Below are 24,230 nucleotides of genomic sequence, written 5' to 3' on the forward strand. Positions count from 1 at the left end.
TCATAGGGAATATCTCCATCTACCTGATCATCCTGTGGAAGAAGAGGACGGGGACACCTCTCTGGTGCTGTTCTCTTACTGGATCTGACTGTAGGGAACACATACAGAGACTGAATTCATTCTTTACATACAAATAATGAGAGGACGTGTGTATATAGTCATGTCTATTACCTGGTGATGTGAGGGGCTGCTGATCCTCCATCATGACCTGATCCTTGTACTGATCCTTGTGTCCTTCTACATACTCCCACTTCTCCATGGAGAAATAGACCGCCCCCTCCTGACACCTTATAGGAACCTGACACATAATGATACAGTCATCACCCCGACCCCTCCAGTGATGTTACTGTATAATGTCTCAGCATTCCCAGCAGTGTCATCACCAGACCCCTCCATTACTGTATAATGTCCCAGCATTCCCAGCAGTGTCACCTCTCCAGTCATCACCAGACCCCTCCATTACTGTATAATGTCCCACCTCTCCAGTCATCACCAGACCCCTCCATTACTGTATAATGTCCCAGCATTCCCAGCAGTGTCACCTCTCCAGTCATCACCAGACCCCTCCATTACTGTATAATGTCCAGCAGTGTCACCTCTCCAGTCATCACCAGACCCCTCCATTACTGTATAATGTCCCAGCAGTGTCACCTCTCCAGTCATCACCAGACCCCTCCATTACTGTATAATGTCCCAGCAGTGTCACCTCTCCAGTCATCACCAGACCCCTCCATTACTGTATAATGTCCCAGCATTCCCAGCAGTGTCACCTCTCCAGTCATCACCAGACCCCTCCATTACTGTATAATGTCCCAGCAGGGTCACCGCTCCAGTCATCACCAGACCCCTCCATTACTGTATAATGTCCCAGCATTCCCAGCAGTGTCACCTCTCCAGTCATCACCAGACCCCTCCATTACTGTATAATGTCCCAGCAGTGTCACCTCTCCAGTCATCACCAGACCCCTCCATTACTGTATAATGTCCCAGCAGGGTCACCTCTCCAGTCATCACCAGACCCCTCCATTACTGTATAATGTCCCAGCAGTGTCACCTCTCCAGTCATCACCAGACCCCTCCGTTACTGTATAATGTCCCAGCAGTAACACCTCTCCAGTCATCAACAGACCCCTCCATTATTGTATAATGTCCCAGCAGTGTCACCTCTCCAGTCATCACCAGACCCCTCCATTACTGTATAATGTCCCAGCAGTGCCACCTCTCCAGTCATCACCAGACCCCTCCATTACTGTATAATGTCCCAGAATTCCCAGCAGTGTCACCTCTCCAGTCATCACCAGACCCTCCATTACTGTATAATGTCCCAGCATTTCCAGCAGTGTCACCTCTCCAGTCATCACCAGACCCCTCCATTACTGTATAATGTCCCAGCAGTGTCACCTCTCCAGTCATCACCAGACCCCTCCATTACTGTATAATGTCCCAGCAGTGTCACCTCTCCAGTCATCACCAGACCCCTCCATTACTGTATAATGTCCCAGAATTCCCAGCAGTGTCACCTCTCCAGTCATCACCAGACCCTCCATTACTGTATAATGTCCCAGCATTCCCAGCAGTGTCACCTCTCCAGTCATCACCAGACCCCTCCATTACTGTATAATGTCCCAGCAGTGTCACCTCTCCAGTCATCACCAGACCCCTCCATTACTGTATAATGTCCCAGGATTCCCAGCAGTGTCACCTCCCCAGTCATCACCAGACTCCTCCATTACTGTATAATGTCCCAACAGTGTCACCTCTCCAGTCATCACCAGACCCCTCCATTACTGTATAATGTCCCAGCAGGGTCACCTCTCCAGTCATCACCAGACCCCTCCATTATTGTATAATGTCCCAGCAGTGTCACCTCTCCAGTCATCACCAGACCCCTCCATTACTGTATAATGTCCCAGCAGTGTCACCTCTCCAGTCATCACCAGACCCCTCCATTACTGTATAATGTCCCAGCAGGGTCACCTCTCCAGTCATCACCAGACCCCTCCATTACTGTATAATGTCCCAGCATTCCCAGCAGTGTCACCTCTCCAGTCATCACCAGACCCCTCGATTACTGTATAATGTCCCAGCAGTGTCACCTCTCCAGTCATCACCAGACCCCTCCATTAATGTATAATGTCCAGCAGTGTCACCTCTCCAGTCATCACCAGACCCCTCCATTACTGTATAATGTCCCAGCAGTGTCACCTCTCCAGTCATCACCAGACCCCTCCATTACTGTATAATGTCCCAGCAGTGTCACCTCTCCAGTCATCACCAGACCCCTCCATTACTGTATAATGTCCCAGCAGTGTCACCTCTCCAGTCATCACCAGACCCCTCCATTACTGTATAATGTCCCAGCAGGGTCACCTCTCCAGTCATCACCAGACCCCTCCATTACTGTATAATGTCCCAGAAGGGTCACCTCTCCAGTCATCACCAGACCCCTCCATTACTGTATAATGTCCCAGCAGGGTCACCTCTCCAGTCAGCAGCTCCATCATCTTATTGATGAGTTCTAGGATCTTCTGTTCATCCATTTCCTCATGTATCAGGGAGTGAGGTGGGGGTCCTGGGATTGGGCTCAGGTTTCTTGCCCATCCTTCACACCCAGGGGCCCGACAGCGCCCACTAGAGGACTTCTTCACTACTGTGTAATCCTGTGTATGGAGAGACACATTAATATCACTACATACATTCCCAGAATCCCTCACCTCTCCAGTCATATCCATCTGTTATTACATAGATAAGAATGAGGTCATGTGACATCACTCCCAGAATCCCTCACCTCTCCAGTCATATCCATCTGTTATTACATAGATAAGAATGAGGTAATGTGACATCACTCCCAGAATCCCTCACCTCTCCAGTCATATCCATCTGTTATTACATAGATAAGAATGAGGTCATGTGACATCACTCCCAGAATCCCTCACCTCTCCAGTCATATCCATCTGTTATTACATAGATAAGAATGAGGTCATGTGACATCACTCCCAGAATCCCTCACCTCTCCAGTCATATCCATCTGTTATTACATAGATAAGAATGAGGTCATGTGACATCACTCCCAGAATCCCTCACCTCTCCAGTCATATCCATCTGTTATTACATAGATAAGAATGAGGTCATGTGACATCATTCCCAGAATCCCTCACCTCTCCAGTCATATCCATCTGTTATTACATAGATAAGAATGAGGTCATGTGACATCACTCCCAGAATCCCTCACCTCTCCAGTCATATCCATCTGTTATTCCATAGATAAGAATGAGGTCATGTGACATCACTCCCAGAATCCCTCACCTCTCCAGTCATATCCATCTGTTATTACATGGATAAGAATGAGGTCATGTGACATCACTCCCAGAATCCCTCACCTCTCCAGTAAGCCGGAAGAGTATCTGTAGGGTGAGGTTTATGATCCTGTCGGCCATCTTGTTCCTGTCTCTCTCCATGGTGGATGGGTCATCCAGGAGAATTCTCTTATATAGAAGATATCAGCAGAGGATCCTGGATTGGAGAAACCTGAAGGAAAGAAGAGGAGACGATGATAAACCGCACCAGATTCTATGGAGAAATAAAATCCATTTCCTGGAGATAATCTGGGGAAACATCTGAGGAGACATTATGGGAGTTTTCAGATTTCTCTATAAAACAAAATCCATTGTCCGAGGGCTGTAAAATAAGAGACTAGAGCGCACTCCCCTCTCCCGTCCAGTAGTGGCGCTCTGGTCCTCCAGGTCTTCTGAGGTCGCTCTCCCTGCTCTGCTGAAGACGTTGTGAATCCATTTCTCCTAATCTCTGAGGCTGCGGTGTATTCAGAACGTCTTCATCAGAGCAGGGAGAAGAATAGAGGGATTCAATATGACATTGTCCAATGAAGAATACTGAAATGTGTCCACTAGGGGGCACAATATACATCACAATTACATCAGGATTTTATGTGAATTGTGATATGTCCCCCCGGAAGAACCTGCTATTACCTGCAGCAGAGGCCGAGCATCATATACCGTTACACACGCAGGGTCTGGGCCACCACCGGAGTCAGGGTTTCCCAAGCAGGGTGCCTCCAGCTGTTACAGCATTTGGCTGTCAGGGCATGCTGGGAGTTGTAGTGTTACAACAGCTGGAGGCACGCTGGTTTGGACTGTCTTAAGTAATAATAGGGGCGCGGGAGAAACTTAAAAAACCTGATGCTTACATAGTCCTGTATGGAAGAAGTGGCTGATACCCGGAGAAAAGAGACTGACCAGGTGACAGGATGGGCGGGTAAGTGACCTGATACCTTCACCATCCAGACATCCCCTGGGGGGCAGTATAGGCAGGAAATCAGGAGAACAACCGCTGGTCGGCACGGCGCTCCCTAGAAAAACAACCGTACAGCGCCATGTCTAAGCCACACCCACCTACATTAATTTATTACAAAAATGGGATATAAACTTATTAGGGGAGGGGCTTCTATTACAAACCCTGAATAACGCTCTGCCATAGTGATGTGTTATCGGTGCTCGGCTTATACAGGCTGTGGAGGTGTCTGTATACTTAGAGCCCCGATCTGAGCACAGAGCACGGTAAGGGGCCCTCCGGCCGTCATCTCAGCTGATCTAGACTCCGCCCCCCAACAACTGCATTTTACTCATTTTAGATCCTGCAATCGACTTTGATCATGGAATCTAAAGGGTTAATGGCGATGAGCGTCATTAGTGGTGAGTCCTGGCTGCTTATAGCTCCTGAGCTCACAAGTCCCATATGGGGCACAGAATGTAAATATACACCGTGTCCTTAAGGGTTAATGATAAACATCCCCAATAATCCTGATCTGATGGTGACCGCACACACATACCTGTATCTATAGAGGAGCCGTGTGCTTACAGGACCTGCGATGATGTCACCTTCATGTGATCAGTCACATGGAGGAGGAGGAGTCACATGATCAGGGGCTGCTGCTCTGAGAGATCTCCACACACAACACAACAGCAGTGACTGCCCCACCAGGACCTGCTCTGTATCTGCTACATGCTGGAGGTGTAGGACCTGTGATGATGTCACAATCATGTGACCAGTACATTTGGGGGCAAAGTTTAGCAGTAAAGATGTGAGTGTGGCTGAAGGACCTGTGGGGAGGATCATGTGACAGGAGTGGGCGGAGGTCAGCAGTGCAGGATAGACGGGATGATGATTTAAGGACCTGTGAGAATGGTCATGTGACAGCAGAGTCCCGATTGATCACATGACTGTGACTTCATCGCAGGTCCTGTAAGCACACGGCTCCTGTACAGTCTGCAGGTGGAGGTATGCGTGAGGTCACATGTTGCTGTTAGATGGGTTTTTTGTACTATTAACCCCTTCAGAACCCGGTAGTTTTGAGTTTTAACCCCTTAAGGACACAGTGATTTCTCTTTTTAATGTTTTCCTCCTCGCCTTCTTATAGCCATAATGATTGCAATTTCCTCTTTACAAACCCATATGACGCTTCTTGTTCTTGTTGTTTTTTTCACCACCGGTTTGTACTTTGTAATGACATCACTCATTTTACTGCAAAATCTACAACAAGGGACAACAATTTTTATTTGTGGGGTGAAATAGAAAAAAAAAGCAATTTAAAATTTTTTTTTGGGTCTTCTGTTTGGACGCAGTGAACATTACGGTAATAATTCTCTTTATTCTTTAGGTCCAAACGATTACAATGATAAATGATTTATATAGGTTTTATTTTAATACTTTTAAAATATAAAAAATTCTAACTTATTGTACAAAAATTAGTATGTATCAGATTGTCCTACCTTGTCCCCTATAACTCTCTTATTATTCCGTATACGGGGATGTATGAAAGTCTTTTTTTGCGCCGTGATCTGTAATTTTTATCGGAACCACTTTAGTTTTGATGAGACTTTTTGATCGCTTTTTAAGACTTTTCTTTTGGACCATGAAGTTGTATTTTTTTACGTTTACGCCATTGACCGTGCGGTTACACATAAGTTTAGATTAATTTTTGTTTACATTATTTTATTTAAAAATAATTGGTAAACGGGGAAGATTAATAGTATATTAGGGGAGGGGCTTATTCACATTAAGTTAATGTTCTTTTTACCTTATTCACAGTTTTTTAGTCCCTGTAGTAGACTATTACATGGAATCTATAGATTACATACACTGATCAATGCTGTGATGCTGAGGCTGCCTGCAGGATTGGAGCGTCGTTCAGACAGCGTGGAGCGAGGTTAGGGACCTCCACCCGTTCTCTCAGCTGACCGGGACCCCGCTATTTCACTGTGGGGGTCCTTATCAGCTCCACTGAGCTACCGGAAATAGATTTTTGGCATTGGTTATGTCCTGCATTAGCAATGAGTCCCAGATGCTGATAGCAGGTAGGACCTAGGGACTATGAATCGTGCTGAACTCCTGACTGTGCTTCATAGACTGGCAGCGGCCTCCCTCCCCTCCAAATCTTATCACTTTAATGACAGGAGTCCCTGCTCTGAAAGGGGTTTCCTGCACAGGAGCAGAAGATATGCCAGATTTGATGCGTCTCCTGCTCCGGAGCTGGGCCCATGGCTGTACATTATATACCTCCTGCCCAGTCAGCCATGAAGGAGTTAAATGGTGGTGATACATTGCTACTTAACTTTTCTGGGGCCACACACTATACAGATAGCTGCTTATTGTCCCTTCTACTCGCTGGGATAAGAGCATCCAGTCTAGCTAGGGTTAAGTGGCGCACAGCACTGCCAATTCTATCCTTAGGGGCCAGACAGTAAGCAGCCATCTATATAGTCCCGGGGGAGGGGAGCAGTGATACTATGAAATATCACTTAACTCCTTACACTCCATGGGACGGGCGCTTTGGGTATAATGACCTGAACTGACAGCTGGATCATCAGACTTGCGTTCAGTTTGGGACATGTGACCATAATATAGAGGATCTGCCCCGACAAGTATTCACCTCATCATCCGAGAGCAAGAAGATAAATCATGTGCAGGAATATCCCCTCAAATGTCTCCATATAACATCCTGGAATTGTATAGAATTAAATGTTTATTCACGATACAGGTTCCTATAAGGTGTCAGGACGTGGCGGTCTATTTCTCCATGGAGGAGTGGGAGTATGTAGAAGGACACAAGGATCAGTACAAGGATCAGGTCATGATGGAGGATCAGCAGCCCCTCACATCACCAGGTAATAGACATGACTATATACACACGTCCTCTCATTATTTGTATGTAAAGAATGAATTCAGTCTCTGTATGTGTTCCCTACAGTCAGATCCAGTAAGAGAACAGCACTAGAGAGGTGTCCCCGTCCTCTTGATGAACAGAATATGGAGACATTACTACAGGGAAAGATCTGATCTATATTAATGCTACAGACATAAAGGAAGAAGAAGAGACTGATGAGAGCAGTGATGAGCAGTATAAGGAGGACATTCCTGCAGGGAAAAATCTGATCAATATTAATGCTACAGACATAAAGGAAGAGGAAAAGACAGATGTGAGCAGTGAAGAGCAGTATAAGGACAACATTCCTACAGGGAAAGAGCTAAACAATATTAATGCTACAGACATAAAGGAAGAAGAAGAGACAGATGTGAGTGATGATGAGCAGTATAAGGAGGACATTCTGACAGGAAAAGATCTGGATAATATTAATGCTACTGATATGAAGGAAGAAGAGACAGATGTGAGCGGTGATGAGCAGTATAAGGAGTACATTCCTACAAGTAACCACCCATGTGAGTAGTAACAACTTAATATAGAGACTGTAGTAATTGTGTAGAATTCTTTAATCTCTCTGTCCTGTCTCTTCCTGTATATTCTTCTATTCAGCCAAAATGCAAACTAATGTGATACTACAACTGGAATATGGACAATAAATATCCCTATGTGTACAAGGCCATCACGCCCGCTCCCATAGACTTGCACTGAGGGGGCATGGTGTGACATTATGACCCCCGCAGCCCACACCCAGCATTTGGAACTAAATGTTCTGACCACTGGTGCAGTGGAGTACCCCTTTAATCTCCCTGTCCGTTCTCCCTCTGCGGCAGAGCAGCTCATGTCCATGTAACAGGGGACGAGAACTGTGGCCAAGAATTCAATAGAGTTCTGTATTCTAGCAGCAGAAGTGTGCTGGGATAAGGAAGCGCTGGTAGACACGTTCTCTCCTGGACTCTCCGATATTATACAAGATGAGATTGTGGTCAGAGATCTCGAGGAGCTTTTGTCTTTCATTATCCTAATTTACACTAGGTTCAGAGAGAGAGAGAGAGACCACCATTTTGGGACCCCTTGAGGAGGCCTTCTATCAGATTGTCGCCCTGCCTTTCATGCCCCACTATCCCTCCCTCACCTCCCATGCCCCCCTCACCTCCAATGCCTCCACAATTACACCGCACCATGACCACTACCATTACTACATATAGAGACGGGATAATACTACCGTACTGATACTGAATAAAACACCTGTACTCAGACCACTATCACCTTAACCTTTTAAGGATGCAGGATCCGCCCGCTCCTGTGTTATAAAGCGGGGTCACGCGTGTTGGGCCCAGCACCTAGCAATGACCGGGACTGGTGGCTAATACCGGACATCACTGATTGCGGTGATGCCCGGTATTAACCCTTTAGATGCGGCGATTAAAGTTGATTGCCGCATCTAAAATTTTTAAAAATGCTTCCTGGCAGCTCAGTCAGGCTGATCGGAGACACCGTGATGAAACCGTGGTGTCCTGATCAGCTGTGAGGATGCGGAGGGTCCCCACCTGCCTCCTCGGCGTCCGATCGTTGCTCTATTGCTCCATGCCTGAGAAACAGACAGGAGCAGTGGAGCAACGATAACACTGTTCACACCCCTTTTCCCATTTGCAAACAAAAATGCAAAGAAAAATAAATACAAACATGTGGTATTGCCGCGTGTGTAAATGTCCGAACTATGAAAATATATCGTTAATTAAACCGCACGGTCAATGGCGAAGACGTAAAAAAAAAATTCCAAAGTCCAAAATAGCGTATTTTTGGTCACTTTTTATACCCTAAAAATTTTTATAAAAAGCGATCAAAAAGTGAGATCAAAACAATATTAGTACCGATAAAAACTTCAGATCAGGGAACAAAAAATTACCCTCATAGCGCCCCGTACACAGAAAAATAAAAAAGTTATAGGGGTCAGAAGATGACAATTTTAACCCCTTAACGACGCAGGACGTATATTTACGTCCTGCGCCGTCTCCCGCGATATGAAGCGGGATCGCGCCGCAATCCCGCATCATATCGCGTCGGTCCCGGCACTCATCAACGGCCGGGACCCGCGGCTAATACCACACATCGCCGATCGCGGCAATGTGCGGTATTAACACTTTAGAAGCTTTGACTGCCGCTTCTAAAGTGAAAGTGACCCGGCTCAGTCGGGCTGTTCGGGACCGCCGCGGTGAAATTGCGGCGTCACGAACAGCTTACAGGACACCGGGAGGGACCTTATCTGCCTCCTCGGTGTCCGATCGGCGAATAACTGCTCCGTGCCTGAGATCCAGGCAGGAGCAGTCAAGCGCCGATAACTCTGATCACAGGCGTGTTAATACACGCCAGTGATCTGTGCAAGAGATCAGTGTGTGCAGTGTTATAGGTGCCTATGGGATAACAATGATCAGTATAAGAGATCAGTGTGTGCAGTGTTATAGGTCCCTATGGGATAACAATGATCAGTAGAAGAGATCAGTGTGTGCAGTGTTATAGGTCCCTATGGGATAATAATGATCAGTATAAGAGATCAGTGTGTGCAGTGTTATAGGTCCCTATGGGATAATAATGATCAGTATAAGAGATCAGTGTGTGCAGTGTTATAGGTCCCTATGGGATAACAATGATCAGTAGAAGAGATCAGTGTGTGCAGTGTTATAGGTCCCTATGGGATAATAATGATCAGTATAAGAGATCAGTGTGTGCAGTGTTATAGGTCCCTATGAGATAATAATGATCAGTATAAGAGATCAGTGTGTGCAGTGTTATAAGTCCCTATGGGACCTATAACACTGCAAAAAAAAAAGTAAAAAAAAAGTGTTAATAAAGGTCATTTAACCCCTTCCCTAATAAAAGTTTGAATCACCCCCCTTTTCCCATAAAAAAAATAAAACAGTGTAAAAAAAAAAATATATAAACATATGTGGTATCACCGTGTGCGTAAATGTCCGAACTATAAAAATATATCATTAATTAAACCGCACGGTCAATGGCGTACGCGCAAAAAAATTCCAAAGTCAAAAAAGCGCTTTTTTGGTCACTTTTTATACCATTAAAAAATGAATAAAAGGTGATCAAAAAGTCCGATCAAAACAAAAATCATACCGATAAAAACTTCAGATCACGGCGCAAAAAATGAGTCCTCATACCGTGCTGTACGGGGAAAAATAAAAAAGTTATAGGGGTCAGAAGATGACATTTTTAAACGTATAAATTTTCCTGCATGTAGTTATGATTTTTTCCAGAAGTGCGACAAAATCACCTATATAAGTAGGGTATCATTATAATCGTATGGACCTACAGAATAATAAGGTGTCATTTTTACCGAAATATGCACTGCGTAGAAACGGAAGCCCCCAAAAGTTACAAAATGGCGTTTTTTCTTCGATTTTATCGCACAATGATTTTTTTTTCCGTTTCGCCGTACATTTTTTGGTAAAATGACTAATGTCACTGACAAAATCAAACCTATATAAGTAGGGGATCATTTTAATCGTATGGACCTACAGAATAAACAAAAGGTGTAATTTTTACCGAAATATGCACTGCGTAGAAACGGAAGCCCACAAAATTTACAAAATGGCGTTTTTTTTTTTTTTTTATTTTGTCCCACAAATATTTTTTTTCTTGGTTTCACTATAGATTTTTGGGTAAAATGATTGATGTAATTACAAAGTACAATTGGTGGCGCAAAAAAACAAGCTTCATATGGGTCTGTAGGTGCAAAATTGAAAGGGCTATGATTTTTAAAAGGTGAGGAGAGAAAAAACTAAAGTGCAAGAACGGAAAAACACTGAGTCCTTAAGGAGTTAAGACCATTTTCACCTTAACCCCCTAAGGACATAGGGCGTATCCATACGCCCCCGTTTCCAAGTCCTTAAGGACCGAGGGCGTATGGATACGCCCTGAGCATTTCCGGCCCCCGCCGCTAGCCGGAGGGGAGCCGGGGCCGGTTGCCTGCTGAAATCGTTCAGCAGGCATTGCGGCATATCGCCCAGGGGGGTCATTATGTCCCCCCATGTCGGCGATTGCCGCAGATCGCTGGACAATTCAGTCCAGCGATCTGTGGCGGATTCCGAATTAATCGGGTCTCCAGTGACCCGATGACCCGGAATTACTGGCTGATCGGGGCCGTCAGAGACGGCCCCGAACAGCCAGAGCCTGCAGGGGTGAGGTGGCACTGGTGCCACCTCACGATCGCCCTGATTCGTCGGCCGGATTACCGGCCGACCAATCAGGGCGCCTGCTGCGGGTGTCACTCCCGCACCCGCTCCGCCCCTCTTCCGGAGAACGTGAGCGGGTGTGGGATGTGCACCCCGGGTGCTGGGGACCCCGATCCCCGTTGTCAATGTTGGGAACGGGGCCCCAGGAGCGGCGGCGGCGGTGACGACGAGGGACTGACCTGTGTGCCGGCAGCAGCAGGAGGTGAGTGACAGCCTCCTGCTGTTGCTTAGCAACAGCTCCCAGCATGCAAAAAGGGCATGCTGGGAGCTGTAGTTATGCAACAGCAGGAGGCAGACCACCACAACTCCCAGCATGCCCTTATGGGCATGCTGGGATTTGTAGTTTTGCAACAGCTGGAGGCACATTCTTTCTATGGAAAAGTGTACCTTCAGCTGTTGTATAACTACAACTCCCAGCTTGCACAATCAGCTAAAGTGCATGCTGGGAGTTGTAGTGTTGCATCTGGTGGTTGCATAACTACAACTCCCAGCATGCCCGTTGGTTGTCGGTGACTGCTGAGAGTTGTAGTTTTGCAACAGCTGAAGGCACACTGAGTTAAGTAGCAAACCAGTGTGTCTCCAGCTGTTGCATAACTACAATCCCCAGCATCCCCAGCCAAAGTAGTATGCCTCCGGCTGTTGCATAACTACAAGACCCAGCATGCCCTTCCGCTGTCCGTACATGCTGGGGGTTGTAGCTTTTGCAACAGCTGAAGGCACACTGGTTGCAAAACACTGAGTTTGTTACCAAACTCGGTGTTTCACAACCTGTGTGTCTCCAGCTGTTGCAAAACTACAACTCCCAGCATGCACTGATAGACCGTACATGCTGGGAGTTGTAGTTTTGCAACAGCTGGAGGTATTTCCCCCCCCCCCCCCCATGTGAACGTACAGGGTACACTCACATGGGCGGAGGTTTACAGTAAGTATCCGGCTGCAAGTTTGATCTGTGGCAAATTTTCTGCCGCTGCTCAAACTGCCAGCGAGAAACTACTGTGAACCCCCGCCCGTGTGACTGTACCCTAAAAACACTACACTACACTAACACAAAATAAAATAAAAAGTAAAAAACACTACATATACACATACCCCTACACAGCCCCCCTCCCCAATAAAAATGAAAAACGTCTGGTACGCCACTGTTTCCAAAACAGAGCCTCCAGCGGTTGCAAAACTACAACTCCCAGCATGCACTGATAGACCGTACATGCTGGGAGTTGAAGTTTTGCAACAGCTGGATGTTTCCTCCCCCCCCCAATGTGAACGTACAGGGTACACTCACATGGGCGGAGGATTACAGTAAGTATCCGGCTGCAAGTTTGAGCTGCGGCAAATTTTCTGCTGCAGCTCAAGCTGCCAGCGAGAAACTAATGTGAACCCCCCGCCCGTGTGACTGTACCCTAAAAACACTACACTAACACAAAATAAAAAGTAAAAAACACTACATATACACATACCCCTACACAGCCCCCCTCCCCAATAAAAATGAAAAACGTCTGGTACGCCACTGTTTCCAGAACGGAGCCTCCAGCTGTTGCAAAACAACTACTCCCAGTATTGCCAGATAGCCACTGACTGTCTAGGCATGCTGGGAGTTTTACAACAGCTGGAGGCCCCCTGTTTGGGAATCACTGGTATAGAATACCCCTATGTCCACCCCTATGCAAGTCCCTAATTTAGGCCTCAAATGCGCATGGCGCTCTCACTTTGGAGCCCTTTCGTATTTCAAGGCAACAGTTTAGGGACACATATGGGGTATCGCCGTACTCGGGAGAAATTGGGCTTCAAATTTTGGGGGGTATTTTCTGCTATTACCCTTTTTAAAAATGTAAAATTTTTGGGAAAACAAGCATTTTAGGTAAAAAAAAATTTTTTTTTTTACATATACAAAAGTCATGAAACACCTGTGGGGTATAAAGGTTCACTTAACCACTTGTTACGTTCCCCGAGGGGTCCAGTTTCCAAAATGGTATGCCATGTGTTTTTTTTTTTGCGGTTCTGGCACCATAGGGGCTTCCTAAATGCGGCATGCCCCCAGAGCAAAATTTGCTTTCAAAAAGCCAAATGTTACTCCTTCTCTTCTGAGACCTGTAGTGCGCCAGCAGAGCAATTTTCACCCCCATATGGGGTGTTTTCTGAATCGGGAGAAATTGGGTTTCAAATTTTGGGGGGTATTTTCTGCTATTACCCTTTTTAAAAATGTAAAATTTTTGGGAAACCAAGCATTTTAGGTTAATTTTTTTTAATTTATTTTACATATGCAAAAGTCGTGAAACACCTGTAGGGTATTAAGGTTCACTTTACCCCTTGTTACGTTCCCTGAGGGGTCTAGTTTCCAAAATGGTATGCCATGTTTTTTTTTTTTTTTTGCTGTCCTGGCACCATAGGGGCTTCCTAAAGGTGACATGCCCCCCAAAAACCATTTGTCGCTCCTTCCCTTCTGAGTCCTCTACTGCACCCGCCGAACAATTAACATAGACATATGTAGTATGTGCTTACTCGAGAGAAATTGGGTTTCAAATACAAGTAAAAATTTTCTCCTTTTTACCCCTTGCAAAAATTCAAAAATTGGGTCTACAAGAACATGCGAGTGTAAAAAATGAAGATTGTGAATTTTCTCCTTCACTTTGCTGCTATTCCTGTGAAACACCTAAAGGGTTAATACACTTACTGAATGTCATTTTGAATACTTTGGGGGGTGCAGTTTTTATAATGGGGTCATTTATGGGGTATTTCTAATATGAAGACCCTTCAAATCCACTTCAAACCTGAACTGGTCCATGAAAAATTGTGAGTTTGAAAATTTTGTGAAAAATTTCAAAATTGCTGCTGAACTTTGAAGCCCTCTGGTGTCTTCCAAAAGTAAAAACTCATAAATGTTATGATGCAAACATAAAGTAGACATATTGTATATGTGAACCCAAAAAAAATATATTTTGAATATCCATTTTCCTTACAAGCAGAGAGCTTCAAAGTTAGAAAAATGCAAAATTTTCATTTTTTTCATCAAATTTGGGGATTTTTCACCAAGAAAGGATGCAAGTTACCACAAAATTTTACCACTAAGTTAAAGTAGAATATGTCACGAAAAAACAATCTCGGAATCAGAATGATAAGTAAAAGCATCAGAGTTATTAATGTTTAAAGTGACAGTGGTCAGATGTGCAAAAAATGCTCTGGTCCTTAAAGGTGAAAAAGGGCTCGGTCCTTAAGGGGTTAAAGGGGTACTCCAGTGGAATTTTTTTTTTTTTTTAAATCATCTGGTGCCATAAAATTATACAGATTTGTAAATTACTTCTTTTATAAAATCTTAATCATCCCAATACTTATCAGCTGCTGTATGCTCCACAGGAAGTTTTTGTTTTTTGCACTTTTGCTTTTTTCCTTATGACCTTCTAAAAATCATAATGCGTTCAATTTTGCACCTACAGACACATATGAGGCTTGTTGTTTTTGCGTCACCAATCGTACTTTGTAATGACATCAATTATTTTATAACATAATCTGCGGCGAAACAAAAAAGAAATTTTGTGGGGGGGAAATAAAAAATAAAAAAAAACACGCCAATTTGCCTCTTTCAAGGGCTTCCGTTTTTACGCAGTGCATTTTTCGGTAAAATTAACACCTTATCTTTATTCTGTAGGTCCAGACGGTTACAAGGATACCCAAGTTAAATAGGTTTTATTTTATTTTACTACTTTAAAAAATTCATGCACCAACATTAATATGTTTAAAATTCTCCTCTTCTGAGCTCCATAACTTTATATTTTTACGTATACGCGTCTGTATGAGGGTAATTTTTTGCGCCGTGGTCTGTAGTTTTTATCGGTACCATTTCTGTTTTAATGGGACTTTTTTGGTTGCATTTCATTAATATTTTTATAGTATATGAAGTGACCAAAAATGCACAATTTTGAACTTTGGTATTTTTTTACGTGTACACCATCGACCGTGCGGTTTGGCCAACCTTATATTTAAATAGTTCGGACATTTATGCACGTGGCGGTACCACGTTTTGTTTTGTATATTTTTTTTAATTACATTTATTTATTAGGGGAGGGGCTTATTTACTTTTATTAGGGGAGGGGCTTATTCACATTTATTAACTTTTTCTTTTTATTTGACACTTTTTTTTTAGCCCCCATAGGGGACTATTACCTGCAATGTTCTGATTGTATATACTGATCAGTGCTATGCCATAACATTGATCATTGTTATCAGTGCTCTGCTGCTTCAGTCTTGGAGTAATAGAACACTGATCAGACAGCGAGGAGGCAGGTAAGGGCCCTCCCACCGTCCTCTCAGCTGATCGGGACATCAGGATTTTGTGGTGATAAAGGAATAAAAGGGATGAATAATTGCACCACATCATGACCACCACCATTACCACCATATAATGACGGGATAATACTGCCATACTGATACTGAATAAAACCCCTGTACACAGACCAATATCCCCCCATACAGTGCCCCCAGCTCTATACAGGCGCTGCAGACCATATAAGTGATTACAGTGCAGTTACATGTGGTGAATCACAGGGGGCGTCTTCCTGAAGTCGTTCTCTTTCCTTTTCATCCCCACAGAATCTGCCAGAGAAACACGTTAGGCGCCGCACGTTTCCAGCACATTTCCCAATTCTTTCCTACCCTCAGTGCCCTAAATAGTGTAGATAATGCCAGTATAAAGGCAGATAATGGCGGTAGGTAGATAGCATTGGTAGGTAGACGGTGTAGGTAGGTAGTGGTGGAAAGTAGATAGATAATTTTACCACCAAAAAATAAATAAAAATACATCATTTGTGGGCTTCCATTTTTATGCAGTGCACTTTTCCCCCCACGTCTCCACGACAGCACCCATGAGATTATCTCCTCCTCCTGATTGGGACAGGAAAAACACTGAGAGGTTAAATTCCCCACCCCTTCCTCTCCACACCAGTGTTTTTTCCTGTCCCTGTCAGGGAAGGAGCTGAGAGGTGCAGGGGGGTCTTCTCTCCTGCATGAAAAAAATTGGAAGGTCCTTACCGGGGCCTTGCAGACTCGGGGTGCTGGCACAGCACACCCCCTGTCTTGTTCTCTCCCATAGGTCCGGTCCGTGCTGTGGGTCCACTCCAGGAGTATGGAGCAGAGAAAACTCTGCGGGAGCACTGCAGGTGCTGGCGGCGTTCTTGCAGCGGTCTCTGCTCTTAGTGTGTCCAGGGCTTTGCCTCACGCGAGCGCTTCCTTGTTTAAAAGTCCCGATGAGCAGTCTGCAGAATCACCTTCCATCCGGAACGATGGAGTCTGACGTTACTTCCAGCCGCCATAGGTCGCGGAATTTGAATCTGGAGACCGGCTTTTTTCCTATAAGAAGCCCCTCTCCCAGATGGAAGCTGCTCTACCTGATTCCAGCGTTTGTTATTACAAGGCTGCATCATGAGCTCGCCTGCAAAGATTCCAGATCCTCCAGCGGTCCAAGGATCAGTGAGTACTGAGGGCCTATGCGTTCTCCCTGGCCTATCTTCGTTTGCATGGTGTTTTATCCTTCTCTTCCTTCTAATTGCAGGGAGACAAGGATTCTGCAGGTTCAAAAAAATCTAAACCCCAAAAAATGTGTAATGTGCTACAAAGAGTTTCCTTAATCTGCTTCTAAACTTCTGTGTAAAGCATGCATGGCATCAGCGGTTAAAGATGATTCTCCCACACTCATGCAAGAAATTAACTCCATGATTCATTCAGAGATTCACTCTGCATTGGCTTCTTTTACACCTGTTACCCCTGTGGCATCTACTATGGTTCATTTCTCAGCTGTAAAAAAAGACCAAAACGGTATCCTTTTCGGATTCTGAAGAAAGTGTATCTCCAGAATGGAGAATATGTGGAAAATCCTCATGAAGAGGAAGATTCTTCTTTGAATTCTGACTATATCGAATCCTTAATTAAGTCCTTTCGTACTACCTTGAATTTAGAGGAAGTTCAGGAGACTAAGTCTATCCAGGATGAGCTTTTTGGAGGCCTAGGAGACAGGAAATCCTGTACGTTCCCTGTTCATGCGAATTTACATAAAATTATTAAGGATGAATGGGCAAAGCCAGAAAAGAATGCTATTATTCCTAGGGGGTCTAAAAAGGTGATATCCCTTTGATGACGCAGACTCTACTACCTGGGACACGATACCATTAGTAGACGTCTCGGTTGCTAAGGTAGCAAAGCGTACCTCTCTGCCTTTCGAGGATGCTACACAACTTAAGGATCCCATGGATAAAAAGGCAGAGAGTTTGCTTACAAAGAACTGGGAAGCTGCTTCTTCACTGTTAAGGCCTCTACCTGTGTGGCCAGAACTTTAGGAGTTTGGTTAGACCAACTGGAATATCACCAGTCTGATACCCATAAAGGCCAAATTTTGGAATCCTTGCCTCTGCTCAAAATGGCATCTAATTTTTTATCAGATGCCTCTGCAGAATCGGTAAAACTTGCTTCTCATACTGCTGTTTTGTCCAATACCACTAGGCGTGTACTGTGGCTAAAATCTTGGTCGGGAGACATGACTTCAAAAAGTAAACTCTGCTCCCTTCCTTTCCATGACATTTTTTTATTTGGTCCAGAGCTGGATTCTGTATTGGAAAAAGCAGCAGACAAGAAAAAAGGACTATTCTTAAATAAGGTCCAACCTATGAAATCTCCTTTTCGTATTTTTTCCCAGTCAGACCAATCTTTCAGAGGAGGTAAAGGGAAAACAGGATGGTGGTCTTACAGGAATAGGGGTAGAAATATCTTCACTAACCCCGGTCAGTCCTCTTCCAACCCTAAACAATGACGCCAGGCCAGATTGGGGATCAAGTTGTCATCACCTCCCCCTCCGAGATACGTTGTTACTAGTCAGAGTCCAAAAAATTTGTGGTTTACAAAAAATTCAAGATTGAATCTGTGAAATCTGCAGTTCAGTTGATAAAGAAGGGGACGGTGATGGCGACAATCGATCTTCGAGATGCTTATTACCATATTCCCATCCATTCAAATTCCCAAAAATTTTTGAGATTTGCCATCCAGTGGGGGTCCAGTGTCCGCCACTTTCAGTTTGTCTGTCTCCCATTCGGCCTGTCATCTGCGCCTTGAATTTTCATCAAGGTCTTGGCAGAGGTGGTTGCCCTTCTCAGGAAAGAGTCTATTCTAATTATTCCTTATCTAGACGACATTCATTTACAAAGAACTATTCTTGTTCTCCAGAAGTTGGGCTGGATTCTAAATGTGGACAAATCAGATCTTATTCCCAGTCAGAGGAAGATATTCCTGGGTACCCTCTTGGATTCAAGGATTCAGACCTCCTTTCTTCTGGATTCCAAGAGGGTATTACTGCAGGCATTAGTGTCCCGGTTCCTATCCTTCCACTTTTGTACAATCAGGACGGCAATGTCCACTCTGGGTCATATGACATCATGTATCCAATCTTTAGCTTGGGCTCAGTTTCACTCCAGGCCTCTACAAAAGTGGATTCTAGCCATTTGGGACAAGTCTCAGAAGTCTTTAGACAAAAGAGTGATAATTCCCTCTCAAGTAAAAACCCATCTAAGAAAAAATTAGAGAAGGGAGTAGGTTGGTTCCAGACAAACCAGTTACTCATAACAACAGATGCCAGTGCAGGGGAATGGGTGCTCACTCAGAGATTCGAGTAGTCCAAGAAAAGTGGGATCCTCAGACAGCAAGGAAGTCTTCCAACTTCAGAGAGCTACTGGCAATATGGATGACACTCCAAGAACTGGAGGAAAACTGCAAGAATCGACATATCCTCATTTACTCGGACAACATGACTGCAGTGGCCTTTATAAGATGTCAGGGGGTCCAAGACATACTGCTCTTCAATCAATTTCTCATCAAATATTTTATTGGGCAGAAAACAAAGTACTTTCGATATCAGCAATCCATCTCAGAGGGATCTGGAACTTAGAGGCGGACTTCCTGAGCAGACATATATTAGACCAGGGGGAATGGTCTCTAGCCCCGTGGACGTTCGGTATGATTATGGAGAGATGGGGGGTTCCTCAAATAGATCTGTTTGCAACCAGGATAAATCACAAGATGGATCTATTCTATTCCTTAAATCCAAAAGACTCTCCTCTAGCAGTAGATGCTTTGGCTCAGGATTGGACATTCAGTATGGGATATGCATTTCCTCCCCTACCTCTGATATCTCGGGTCCTTCAAAAACGAATGAACTGCCATTGCATTCTAAGCCTAGTAGCCCCATACTGGCCAAAGAAAAGCTGGTTTTCTTGACTAAAAACTCTAAGTATAGAGGATCCCATCTGCCCTTTCATCGTCATATGAAAAACCTCAGCTTGACAGCATGGAAATTGAAAAGTCCATTCTGCTGAAGGAAGGTTTCCCTGAAAAGGTAGTAAATACACTTCTATCTAGCCATAAAGATACTACCTCTAGAATCTATGCTAAAACTTGGAAGAAGTTTATTTCTTGGTGTGGGGATTCTTTTTCTATCAACACTCCGGTGATTCCAAAAATTCTAGACTTCCTTCAGCAGGGATTTGATTTAGGTCTTTCCCCTAGTTCTCTCAAAGTACAGGTTTCTGCTCTCAGTGCTCTCTATCATGTAAAATTGGCTGATAACATGTGGATTTCAAGATTTATTAAAGCGTCCAGCAGACTCAGACCTAAGACTTTAAATATCTGTCCTCAGTGGAATTTAAATACAGTTTTAGGGGCTCTTCCTCTGGATCCCTTTGAGCCTCTGGATTCTATTTCTGAAAAATGTTTGACTCTGAAAACTATATTTTTAATTGCCATCACTACAGCTAGGAGAGTAGGTGAAATTCAGGCTCTTTCTATCCGGGAGCCTTATATCAGAATTTTGGATGACAAAATAATTTTTAAGCTTTATCATAACTTCCTTCCTAAAGTTGTCTCTACCTTTCATAGATCACAGGATATTGTGGTTCCATCCTTCTGTTCAAATCCAAAAAATGACTTAGAAAAATCATATAGTCTCTTGGATTTTAGAAGAGCTGTTCTCCTTTACATTGAAAGAACTAGTCAGTGGAGGAGGGATGATAATCTGTTTATTCAGTTTGCTGGCCCTAATAGAGGCAAGAAATCCTCTAGGAGTTCTATAGCCAGATGGATTAAGACCTCAATTTCAGAGGCTTATGTGGCCCGAGGTAAAGCCTCTCCTATACAATTGAAGGACCATTTTACTAGAGCAATTTCCTCATCATGGGCAGAGAGAGCAGGAGCTTCTGTAGAACAGATTTGCAAAGCTGCCACTTGGAAAAAACTCAATACTTTTTCCAGACATTATAGAGTTCACATTTTGTCTTCTGAGGATATGGCCTTTGGACGTAAAGTTCTCAGTGCTATAGTCCCTCACTAATAAATTCTTTGGTATTTCTCATGGGTGCTGTTGTGGAGATGTGGGGGGAAATGGTGAATTATACTCGCCAATAATTCCTTTTCTGGAAGTCTCCACGACAACTCCCATACATCCCACCCTTTGTTTTTTTATTGTGGTGTTTTATTGTACTTTTTTTCCTTTTCCTTCTGCGTTCTTTATAAATATGTACAAAGAAAGTTCCAACTGGCACTACTGTAATTGCTGTGGAGTGTTGCAAAAGTCCTGTGCCGAGTTCTAGGTCACTTATGGTAGCCTGTGGTGGTGCTCAGCGTACCAAAGTCAACACAACCGTAGTATACTTCAATAGAAGAAAAGAAAGTAGGCGGCAACTCACCAAACGTAGCTTTAGGCTTCTTTTATTGTATCAGGTTGTAGCAGAAGAAACACAGTATTATGTGAAACGGACGTCGCTCTCTGCATGTGAGTTTGCACTTGTTTGTTCACCTGCTACAATAAAAGAAGCCTAAAGCTACGTTTGGTGAGTTGCCGCCTACTTTCTTTTCTTCTATTGAAGTTCTTTATAAATACACTGGTGTGGAGAGGAAGGGGTGGGGAATTTAACCTCTCAGTGTTTTTTCCTGTCCCAATCAGGATGAGGAGATAATCTCATGGGAGCTGTCGTGGAGACTTCCAGAAGTGGAATTATCGGTGAGTATAATTCACCATTTTTTTTATCAACTGGTGCTATAAAGTTATTCAGAATTGTAAATTACTTCTATTTAAAATTCTTAATCCTTCCAGTACGTAGCCGCTGTTGTATTCTTCACAGGAAGTTGTGTAGTTCTTTTGAGTCTGATCACAGTGCTCTCTGCTGCCACTTCTGTCCATGTCAGGAACTGTCCGGAGAAAGAGAGGTTTGCTATGATGATTTGCTCCTGTTCAGGAAAGTTCCTGACACGGACAGAAGTGACAGCAGAGAGCACCGGGGTCAGACTGGAAAGAACTACACAACAAAAAGAACATACAGCAGCTGAAAAGTACTGGAAGGATAAAGATTTTTAAATAAAAGTAATTTACAAATCTGTTTAACTGTGCTCATCAGACCACATGGACCACCCAAAGTATAGTGGATAAGATGTCTGTGGGCAGGGTACCCCTTTAAGGTTCCCGGTTTAGGTTGTATTGTGTCTGTAGTCACTGACTGTGTTATGCAGCTGTCCTCACTCTGTATACATCGTGCTGAATGGTATTTTGTCATAGGCTTCCATGGTCTGTGCTTACACTGTACGTCTCTTTACTCTCTTTTCAGTAAAATAAGTTTAAAAAATAAAAAAGGAGTAAAATATAATGCTATGTTATACATATCGATCGTACCAACCTGATCTATGAGGAGAACAAGTCAATTTTACGGCACATAACATGATTGTTCCCGCAAAAAACAAGCATAAGGGTCTAGAGGTGGAAAAATGAGTGATGGCTCTTAGGAGAGGAGGAAACAAATGAAGATGAAAAAATGTAATTTCCTGGGTCGTTATTGGATCTAAATAGTGTAGGGCACCATTGAAATTGTGCTGGGGAGCAGGGACACCTGCCAAAGACAATGTTCCTGCTCCTAGTAAGGTGTCCCTGCTCTGCTATCATAGCTGCTTTGTGATAGAAGTAGCAGAGACAGATCCCTGCAGATATTACCGTAGAATAACAGGCAAGAGATGGAGCAGTGATTTATGGGACGACTTTTATATTACACAATGGAATCAGATGGTTAAAAGTGATTGATGAAAGGGCATAGGTCATGTGATCTGTACATGGGGGAGGGGAGGAGAGAGCGGCCGATGTGGGGAGAATGGGAACAAGGATAGAATGACAGAGGAAAGGAGACTGGGAACAAGGAGGAGCTATACACAGCGAGGAGAATATTATCATAGAGACATTACAGGATACTATACACAGCGAGGAGAAGATTATCATGGAGACATTACAGGAGACTACAAAGGGTGGAGAAGATTATCATGGAGACATTACAGGACTATACACAGCGAGGAGAAGATTATCATGGAGACATTACAGGATACTATACACAGCGACAGGAAGATTATCATGGAGACATTACAGGAGACTATGCACAGCGAGGAGAAGATTATCATGGAGACATTACAGGAGACTGTACACAGCGAGGAGAAGATTATCATGGAGACCTTACAGGGACTATACACAGCGAGGAGAAGATTATCATGGAGACATTACAGGAGACTATACACAGCGAGGAGAAGATTATCATGGAGACATTACAGGACTGTACACAGCGAGGAAAAGATCATCATGGAGACATTACAGGAGACTATACACAGCGAGGAGAAGATTATCATGGAGACATTACAGGAGACTATACACAGCGAGGAGAAGATTATCATGGAGAAATTACAGGAGACTATACATAGCGAGGAGAAGATTATCATGGAGACATTACAGGAGACTAGACACAGCGAGGAGAAGATTATCATGGAGACATTACAGGAGACTATACACAGCGAGGAGAAGATTATCTTGGAGACATTACAGGACTGTACACAGCGAGGAGAAGATTATCATGGAGACATTACAGGGACTATACACAGCGAGGAGAAGATTATCATGGAGACATTACAGGAGACTATACACAGCGAGGAGAAGATTATCATGGAGACATTACAGGAGACTACAAAGGGTGGAGAAGATTATCATGGAGACATTACAGGACTATACACAGCGAGGAGAAGATTATCATAGAGACATTACAGGATACTATACACAGCGAGGAGAAGATTATCATGGAGACATTACAGGAGACTACAAAGGGTGGAGAAGATTATCATGGAGACATTACAGGACTATACACAGCGAGGAGAAGATTATCATGGAGACATTACAGGATACTATACACAGCGACAGGAAGATTATCATGGAGACATTACAGGAGACTATACACAGCGAGGAGAAGATTATCATGGAGACATTACAGGAGACTATGCACAGCGAGGAGAAGATTATCATGGAGACATTACAGGAGACTGTACACAGCGAGGAGAAGATTATCATGGAGACCTTACAGGGACTATACACAGCGAGGAGAAGATTATCATGGAGACATTACAGGAGACTATACACAGCGAGGAGAAGATTATCATGGAGACATTACAGGACTGTACACAGCGAGGAAAAGATCATCATGGAGACATTACAGGAGACTATACACAGCGAGGAGAAGATTATCATGGAGACATTACAGGAGACTATACACAGCGAGGAGAAGATTATCATGGAGAAATTACAGGAGACTATACATAGCGAGGAGAAGATTATCATGGAGACATTACAGGAGACTAGACACAGCGAGGAGAAGATTATCATGGATACATTACAGGAGACTATACACAGCGAGGAGAAGATTATCTCGGAGACATTACAGGAC

The 24,230-nt window shown here is 43.9% G+C and overlaps 1 protein-coding gene across 1 annotated transcript in view; it reads left to right on the forward strand.

The window, feature by feature from the left end:
• The first annotated feature begins 5,266 nt into the window (after nt 1–5,266).
• Nucleotides 5,267–24,230, forward strand: part of LOC130298026 (uncharacterized) — a 94,830-nt gene continuing 75,866 nt past the window's right edge. The window contains exons 1-3 of the mRNA XM_056550908.1: nt 5,267–5,295; nt 7,055–7,181; nt 7,265–7,734. Of these exons, the coding sequence (XP_056406883.1) occupies nt 7,662–7,734 (73 nt within the window). The 5' untranslated portion in view covers nt 5,267–5,295; nt 7,055–7,181; nt 7,265–7,661. The remainder of the gene's footprint in view (nt 5,296–7,054; nt 7,182–7,264; nt 7,735–24,230) is intronic.

Source organism: Hyla sarda, assembly GCF_029499605.1.
Source record: "Hyla sarda isolate aHylSar1 chromosome 1 unlocalized genomic scaffold, aHylSar1.hap1 SUPER_1_unloc_17, whole genome shotgun sequence".
Lineage (NCBI taxonomy): Eukaryota > Metazoa > Chordata > Amphibia > Anura > Hylidae > Hyla > Hyla sarda.